Source organism: Helicoverpa zea, chromosome 3 (genome assembly GCF_022581195.2).
Source record: "Helicoverpa zea isolate HzStark_Cry1AcR chromosome 3, ilHelZeax1.1, whole genome shotgun sequence".
Lineage (NCBI taxonomy): Eukaryota > Metazoa > Arthropoda > Insecta > Lepidoptera > Noctuidae > Helicoverpa > Helicoverpa zea.
The window spans coordinates 1,194,583-1,204,177 of NC_061454.1; the positions used below are offsets into that span (position 1 = coordinate 1,194,583).

At 36.1% G+C, this 9,595-nt stretch overlaps 1 protein-coding gene across 1 annotated transcript; it reads left to right on the forward strand.

The window, feature by feature from the left end:
* The first annotated feature begins 8 nt into the window (after positions 1-8).
* On the forward strand, positions 9-8,771 carry LOC124646158. The gene is made up of 9 exons (XM_047186239.1): positions 9-426; positions 955-1,159; positions 1,468-1,722; positions 2,059-2,191; positions 2,567-2,802; positions 3,239-3,356; positions 4,706-4,974; positions 7,044-7,235; positions 7,624-8,771. Exons 1-9 carry the CDS (start codon positions 164-166, stop codon positions 7,783-7,785), a joined length of 1,833 nt encoding a protein of 610 aa, XP_047042195.1. The 5' UTR covers positions 9-163; the 3' UTR covers positions 7,786-8,771.
* Positions 8,772-9,595: the final 824 nt, after the last annotated feature.

Here is a 9,595-nt window from a genome sequence, read left to right on the forward strand (position 1 = left end):
CCAGTTTTTAAACAACTGTCTTCACAAATGCTAAGTTATTAGTCAAGCTGTGACTATTTTGGTAAAAATAAAACTTGTTTTGTTTTTATACGTGAAATTTCGTAACATTCTCGCTTCTTAAGTAATCTACGGCTACGAAAAAGAAAATAATATAAGTTGCGAAATGGCGGGAGTTCCGACTGACTGGCAATTAGGATGTGTTGTGGTGAAGCAGCGAGGAGAGTATCTCTTGAAGTCAGGGCAATGGTCTGATTGCACCTTCCTGGTGGGTGCTGAGCCCGACCAAGTGATTATTGCTGGCCACAAGCTTTTGCTGGCGATGGCGTCGCCAGTTTTCGAAGCCATGTTCTATGGTGGTATGGCAGAGAGGAATGATCCGATACCCATTTTAGATGTCCAGCCTGAAGCTTTTAGGGCTCTGCTAGAGTAAGTAAATAATAAAAGATAACATAGGAATCTTATGTAACATTGGTATAATAATAAGGGAACATTTGTTTTTGTATGTTCAGAAAAAGTAGTCTTGTGCTCACAAACAGGTGACCCTTGGTTTATGCAGAAATTCTTGATGAGGGATTAGTAAGTAAAACCACAAAAACCATACCATACCATAGCCTTTGAACAGGCAGATATGTCATTTCATTTTTGGACTACTAATATTGCATAAACAAAGTCATCATAAATATGTATGTTTACATGAATTTTAATTTCAATGCAATTTAATTCAATTATCTTACTTCAAGGTACTATTATGTTACAAGATTTGCCACTTTTAGTGACTTCCTCAAAGTATGGTTTTAATACCACATACAGCTTTTTTACATTAGCATTAATGTGACATATTAATTCATCCCACATTTTCATCATAGCTAATATAACATTAGCAACTATTTCTCACCAACTACAACCATTTTCTTCCACACATACACATCTATACATACATGTATACTATTCCAGGTACATATACACAGACAACATAAACATCAGCTCATTTGACAAAGCCTGTGAGCTCTGCTATGGAGCCAAGAAGTACATGCTGCCTCACTTGGTGAAGGAATGCACGAGGTACCTGTGGTCAGACTTGTATCCTCGTAATGCGTGCCGAGCTTATGAGTTCGCCAGGCTGTTTGAAGAGAATGTGCTCATGGAGAAGTGTATACAGGTGAGAATTAAGAAGTTAATAAGTAAATGGTTCTATAGATTTCTAGTAAGAATACTTTGAGCTGTAATTCTAAGTTTTCTTTTGCTGTATAAATATTTTCCTTTTAGTAAAGTTAAAAAGCACAGATCAAAATCAACCATGAATAAATAGGTATCCTACTATTTCATTAATTTTATGATTTATATGATAGTGTTAACTCAAATCCTAAGATAAACTATAGTTTCATATGTAAATGTTATGGCTTTCATTATACATTTAGCCCCCATTATGTGTCTGATTCTAGCAACCCCAATAAAAAATAATTTCAGATTATCAGCACAAACACAAAGGAAGTTTTAAACGACAGCAGTTTTGAGGATGTAGAGCTGAACACCGTAATCACAGTGTTCTCCCTCGACCATCTGAATGTGGACAGTGAATTGGACCTGTTTGAAGCTGCCGTGAGGTACTCCAAGGCTCAGGATAAGAGGAACTCTGAGAGGAGTGTGTCTCCACCTTCGGAGAATGGACCCCCAAACGAAAAGAGGCCTAAAAGTCCTGGTACTTCCACTTCAAAAGATAAAGTATGTATAACAGTCAAGTAATATCTATGTGTAGAATAAAATGTTCTTAAATAGTTAGATATACCTATTTAAGTAATTGATCGAAATAATGAGCACCAGACTTTTTTGGTGCACTCAAATCATGTCTACACTATTATAACTATTACAAAGAAGAAAGATATGAATGTGTAATGTGTAGGTTTAAGAAATTGATCCTATTTCAAAAATTACTTCAAGGAATAATCCAGGATAATGAGCCTGGTTTTGGAAAGTAGTTCTCCCAGTAAGCTAGTGAAACTGCTAAAATCAGCTGGACAGGGAAGATTAAAATACTTAAAGAAAATCTTAATATTACAGGTGGTGAACGTAGACAGTAGTGCAGAGAATAGTCCAGAAGCAGTGACAGTCCAGGAGCCACAGAAGTCCAGTGAGAGTGCAGACCAACCCTTACCAGGACCCTCTGATGAGAGCAAGAAGAAACCAGCACCAGGTAACATATACGTTTGCTATAGATACACAGAAATAATTTTCTTAAGTATCCTTTAATTTATGAATGAGGCAAAAGGCATATAATTAGAACAAACATTTTAAAAAGTTGAACAGATGTTTTGATTGATATTTTGCTCTTAGATGTTTTAAAATAAGTTCAGTTTTAAAATATTAAATGATTTAGGTAACTTATAAGCATACCATCCCTAAAACCCACAAAGCTATTTAGGCACAACCCGGGAATCAAACTCGAGACCTTGTGGCAGTTTAAACTGTTGAATACTCAAGTTCGAAGTCTCATTTCCATCAATTTTGCAGAATTTGATTCCCAAAGTACACAACAAATAACGAACTGTCAATATGTCTATATCCACAGATCCAAAATCCGACAAGCCAACGATCCGCAGAGCTATCGAAAAGATCAGATTCCTCACACTAACCCCCCAGCAGTTTGCAGTAGGCCCAGCTCGGTCCTCATTGTTGACTGAGTCTGAAGCCTTTGCAGTACTCATGAACATATTGTCCAGTACTTCTGATGTACCCATGCCCAGTGGCTTCTCAACCTGCAGGGTGCCTAGGAAACAGCTGATTGGAGATGGGCCTTCTTCTAATGTAAGTTGACTTTATAGTTTAAATTCATGTAAATGATTTAATAAATTAAAGGACGTCGGATAAGGAGTCGCTCCATGTATGACACTGGTGTTCAGCTGCACCTGAACGCTGGAGACTAAACGGTCGGCTTATGTTTAGCCCAATTGACAGATAATATTGAAGGTATTCGCGACTCCAATCACACTTATTAGTCTCTCTGATACCGGCCAGATAATCAGGCCTGATCGTCGTATTATACGTACTAACATTCATCTCCACGAGCCCGCTCAACTATCAGATCAGCAAATTAAAATCTTGCAGTGTCTGAACAATCGAAGTCTGGAAGCCGACCCCTACATACTTAGCAAAAGACTGGGCAGATGAAGAAAGATGATAAATGTTAACATTTTCATAGAAGCTCCTGGATAGTCCTCATAAATAAAGATTACGATTACAGATAGCGACGCTGACCGTAGACACTCCTAGCCCAGTGATGCTAGACCAGGTGTTCCACCAGGGAGCTCCCTCACACCACTCCTGCCTGCTACCGTACCCCAGGCCCACGAGACATGAAGGTAAATATGCAATAATATATTTATAAAAAAATATGTTACCAGCTATGAGCTACTAGAAATACGACCACGATAATAATACATTATTATAAAACTGAAAAGGTTTTTTGTTTAAACGCGATAATCTCAGGATCGATTTGAATTAACCTTTCAGTCTTAAATAGTTTACATATCGAGGAAGGTTACAGATTTTCGACGTATTTTCGTGCAATCTGAGTGATTTCGCATTGGGTATGATTTAAGCTGTCACCAATTTAATTCATTTTGTGTTTCTTAAATAATAGGGTTTGCCCTCAAAATAGTAGATTTGTCACCAAATGTAGTCACCAAACAATATAAAATCATTTCCACAATAAATTACCGAAAATCATGGAGATATGGGGTCAAGTACCAAATAAATGATTTTGTATGTATTATAATAGGTTTGTCCTAATAGTATTTAAGCAAACTAATTTAAAGAGATCACCAATAAATCATATATTATATCACTAGAAAATTTCATGAAGGTCTAAAAATGTAGGGTGGTCGTCATCATCATTTCAACCAAAAGAGTCTACTACTTAACTGGCCATGTGCCTCCCCCCAAGGGCTTTAGTTTCCACAGGTAGTATAAATATATTTAAATTAAATTTCTAGCTGAATAGTAAATAAAACAATTAATCAAAGTCAAAATAATCAATATTTATTGTTAAAAATCTCACTGCCCGCGCCCCGCATCGTATGATCGTACCTACAACCAACCTACAACCCATTCGTTGAGGCCCGAAAGCGCGCCAATTTGTCTCCCTTCCCTTCCTCTTCCCTTTGAACATATTTTTATTAAAATTATAAACTGATGTATTAAATTGGTAACGAATACATTATTTTAATAACTGAACGAAATAAAATGTAACTACTGTATTGGTGACAAAATAACAAATAAAAAGGAGTCGCAGTCAGGGATCGATTAATCGATTTATTTGGTGACAGATCTACCATTTTGAGCACCAAGCTATTATTTAAGTAATAAAACTATTATTATAAGAACGAAGTTTATATTCATGTAATGCACTACAATTTTATTGGTAATCCATCTCATATTTTACACATTATATTAACAATAATTTGCTAATTCATACCTGGGAACACTCTTTGTTTATCTGAGAACGAAAATATTTCGTGGCGATAGATCTATTTATTAGGTGATACAACTTGATGACAAATATAAATTTTGGTGACAAAAAATATAGTTCCCTTTCGCATTATATATTTGAAATAAAGTTATTTTTTATTTTCTGCTATTGCATTTTGTATATCTCGTAATGATAGCATATTAATAATTACATAAACCTTAACCAAACATTTTTCTCAAGTTGTCCCAGAAAACCCGGAGAGGAGACATCGAATTCCCATCGTGGACCCCATAGCCGTACCCCGTCACCCTTCCATAGTCCACAACGCCAGCCTCTCAGGCCTGGGGATGGCAGACCAGCTCGACAGGATGGATAGACACGCTACGGACTACAACAAGATATACTGTCAAAGATCTATCATACAGCACACGGATTGCTTGAATACTTCAGTGCTGGATTGCTCTGTAACTTTCATGGTGGATAAGAATATATGCCTTTTGGGTGTGCAGGTATGTAATAACCTCTTTTGAAGTGTTTTTTTTTAATTGTGGTTGATGTAATGTTACTTAATATTGTAGGTGGACTTATTATTGTGCCCTGTGGTACTCCTAATTAAATTGCTGTACTATAGATAGAGTTCGCATCTAAAACTTGTAGCGTAGTTTTAGGTATGAGTATGTCCTGCCTTATTTTGTACTAGCTTCCGCCAGCGGCTTCGCCCGCGTGGTGTGTTGACAAAAAGTAGCCTATGTGTTAATCCAGGGTATCACCTATCTACATACCAAATTTCAATCAAATCGGTCCAGCCGTTTTTGCGTGATTAAATAACAAACATACATCCATACATACTCACAAACTTTCACATTTATAATATAAGTAGGATTCTCTTGTGTATTTTCTTAAGTACATTCCTTATGAACTACATACTAAAATCTTCACTAGAGACAGATCATATTTTAAAGTTATCATTAAACCCAGCGGCGGCCCTAGCCATTGCGAGGCTACGTGCGGCAGGTCTATGCGAGGCCCTTTGTCCTACGTGAAAAGTCTGTGTTGCGAGAGTAAGCTGGTGTTTTGATTTAGCTAAACGTCATGTTTGAAGAGAAATGCTCAAGTTAAACAAATTAATTTTTTTTTTTTACTACAGCTTATATTTAAAGAATCACAAAATTAACAAATATTAAAATGATCAGGGGCCCGATTCTCCTAATTTTACTTAAGCAACATACATGTTCGACTGCGATCCAATCACGACTCGATTACGATTGAAGCGTATGCATTCCGCTATTTTTTCTTTGAAATAAACGTTTTTATCCTTTCTGTCATTCAATAATGAATCATTTTGTCTACAAATGATGTACGATTGCAATATGATTGTAAAGCAAACTACCGTATCGACCAAAATCACCAAAATAGCAGACCAATCGCAAACCAATCGAATGTCGTTGGAATACGATTGGTCTTATATTAGTAGCAGAATGCCCGGAATAATATGGTTAAAATTGCTATTGCGATCATATTGTGATTCGATTTCTATTCAATTTTGACATTATTAAGTTAGGAGAATCGGGCCCCTGATGCTTGATAATCGAATGAATTAACAACGTCATTTTCGATCGAAAGAATAGCAAGCAAAAGGGCTTGGGCTTAAAGTCGATCTTGTGTCATCGAATTCCCTAAGCATGTTTTAATCATTTTAAGCCTCGAAAAACTGCTTTTTCCATATTATTATTTTATTATTCGAATTCTCAAGACTATTTCGGTAGTGGGATAAATTTCAATTAAATTCTTTTCTAATATATATTTCAGCACCTAGATAATATTCAGCTCTTCATATAACTGATTCAGGACCGTCTCTAGCTCAGCGCCCGGGTGCAATCATGACCCAAGCGCCCTCTATGTTTTGAAAGATTGTGACTTGAGTTGTTCGAACGTCGTAAATAAGAAAGTTCATACGGAAACTAGGAGTTATTTTCTTGTTAATAAAAGAACTTATAAGCGGCATTCGCGAGCGTAGCGAGCGCAAAAATGTTTGAGCTTTGGGTCACAACAGCACCTAAACTTGTATAATAAACAACAGTGCATGGTGAAGTCGCGAGCGTAGCGAGCGCGAAATTTTTTGAGTTTTGGGACATAAAAGTACTCTAATCAAGTTAGAAGCTAAGGCCCTGCCTAGTGAACAGTCGCGAGCGCAGCGAGCGCGAATATTTTAAAATTGTTTTTTAAGGACTCTCAAATTAAACTCGGAATTAAGCACAAATAAAAAGAATCCGTGACTGAATCGAGAGCCAGTTGTTTTTGTTGCTTTGGAGTTCCAACTTTTTTATATTAGTGTGGGTTGTAGTGCGAGGCCCCCCCAAGCGCGAGGCCCTGTGCGATGGCACAGTTCGCACACCCCTAGGGCCGCCACTGTAAACCTTAGTCAGTTTTGTTTATATTATTAATTTGTTTTAATAACTATGTATTAATTACTCTTATTTTGTGAATGTATAACTGTAAGTGTGAAATTTGTTGAAAAATCACAGGATATCAGGCCTTTTCTCCTGAGTTTTGACTACTTGATCCATGTGTGTTGCAGGTGCCGACACAAGCTCCGTCGGAGGAGGGCTCGGCGGCGGCGGGCGCGGGCTCGTACTGCGAGCTGCTGTACGCGCACCTGCTGGACGCCGACGGCGCCCGCCTCACCTACACGCACTACACCAGCCGCGTGCCCTTCCGCCACCTGCTCGACATCATGTTCAACCGCCCCGTCTACATACAGAGGAATAAGGTCACTAGCTATTTATTTACTACCCGATGATACGGCAAGGATTCAAATACTTTCAAATTTGCCGTAAAGTACCACAATGCTTTGCTGTTTCTCGCAGTTTCATCCGCTTCTCTTCGAAAATTCTGCCCTCTCAAAAATCTTCCCGTTCCTATGCAAAATATGACCTAGGTCACCGAGGGATAGTGTAGCTTCCCAACGGCGAAATAATTTTTCAATTTAGTTTAGTAGTTTCGGTATCTTCAATAAATGAAATTGTTTAGATTGCACATTTTTTTCTAGTAATAGTTTAACAACCAATTTATATATTTCTACATCCTCTTAGATTTAGTAATTTAGGTACATATTTTAAACACTAAAATATCTACATCACAACAAATTTTATCCGCAGGTATACAAAGTGGGCATAGTATTCAACAAGGTGGGCTGGTACCCGATGGGCACCTGTGCTCAGCAAGTGGCCGCAGAATCTGTCTTCTTCAACTTCGGTATCGGCCAGAGTTCCGACTCAGTCCGCGACGGTCTCATCCGGTCTATCATCTTTACCTACTAGCAGACGAGCTCGCCCGATCTTTATATCGTTTTGTAGACGAAAAAGGTTGGCTTGCTATATAGAACTTTAGGTGGCATGTAGATTATAGTTTAATAATATATAAATTAAATAATTAAGAAAAGAAAGTGAAATATTGTCGTGTTCGCAGTGAAAATCACGTGTTTGTCATAGTGTAAATAGATGTGAAATTTTTAATTCGTATTGTAACTTTTTTGCGTAAAATTGTAAATAATATAAAGATTTAAAAATGTGGACAGTATTATAGAGATTATATCAATTAATTGGTCTTGTAAAATAACTTCGGATATGTAGCACACATGTGGTTTTTACTGCAGAAAAGCGATCAGATAAAAAAATTATACATCCGAATTATTATTTTGTCTTTGTGAACATTTATATGGCTGGATTCGTGAAGATAAAGTACCAGTGGTTACTTGTAACCATTTTTGTAATTAAGTATTGTGTTCGACTAAATAACGTGTATCACCAGAGTTTTAAAACATTTAATTTAATGTGTTCATATTTATATTTCCTAAGCATTTGATGCGAGAAATCTGCATTGTTCGTTTGTTCGCGTGATGTGTTTCTTTTTATTTACTAAGTTGATTAACACCTAATAAATAGACAAAGCTTTTTTATTTCAGTTTATCAGCAGTAATTTCTTTCTATTTTCGTTATACAGTTTAGATTCTACACACATAATATGATCAGAAAATAATGTATAAAATATCAAATAATGCATTTCGTATAAAAACTTTGTATTATAGATTAGTCTAGATTTTCATAATTGACAAAATAATGGTACCAAAAAATATAATGTTCATATATAACAGTTAGGTAATATTGTAAATAAAACGAATATAGTGCTCATTTATTAAAATGTTTCAGCATGCATGAATATTTTATGAAAATAGTAAAAATGTGTATGTATGATGTAGCTTTGTATCCTTGTTCAAGTTATTTATTAAAATATTTTTGATACATTACGTTTTGTTTTATTTGTAAGCGAATTTATTAGGTAGCCATAAGTAAAGAATAGGGTCTTTCTTTAAAGGCTTGATAATTGACTTCTATACTACTGTAATAAAGAGGAAACATGTTTGTCTGTTGTTTGTTTGTTCCCTAAAAGCACCGAAACTACTGAACCAATTCGAAAAATTCTTTCACTGTTGGGTAGCTACACTATTCCCGAGTAACTATAGAGACTATATGTTATCCAGTTATGCAGTAGTTCCCACGGGACTGGTGAAACTGCGGGAAAAGAAAATTATAATGTGGAATAGCTATGGTGTTTGTCTGTGGGTCTGTGCTCAGAATTACGCTATCATGTTCGCATGTCGAATATTTGATAGTCACTTTGCAAAATCCCATAAAAAGTATTGTGGGTTTACTCGAGAATATAATCTCAAGTTCCTATTTGTACTAGTAAGCTAGACCGCTGGGGATAATGTAGAATAATACTATGAATTTATAACTTCTACATTAGCATAATGTATAGGCCAAGGCGTGTTACCAAATAGCTTTAATTAAATTATTAAAGTCACGAGTTCTTGCTATAGGCAGAATGTAGTAAAGTCCCATTCAATATCATTATAAATAGTAGATGACAGATGTGAATAGTGAACTTTAGATTACGTTTGCAAAGTATGTTTTCAGTCAAATTAAATATTACAAAACAAAAAGTTTATTTGATCAGGTAAGTTATTCATAAAATATTTTAGTGCAAAAGTTTTTTGTTTATTTAACACTTTATTGAGTATATCAGAGGACTGTAAATGTCAACATGTAAAATGTGATTTCAATCTAGTAA

Excerpts from the sequence above, each read along its gene's own strand:
- LOC124646158 (XM_047186239.1), top strand. The coding sequence starts at position 164 with ATGGCGGGAGTTCCGACTGACTGGCAATTAGGATGTGTTGTGGTGAAG. Across the intron at positions 427-954 it reads GCTTTTAGGGCTCTGCTAGA|GTACATATACACAGACAACA; the intron begins GTAAGTAAATAA and ends ATACTATTCCAG. Across the intron at positions 1,723-2,058 it reads CTTCCACTTCAAAAGATAAA|GTGGTGAACGTAGACAGTAG; the intron begins GTATGTATAACA and ends TTAATATTACAG.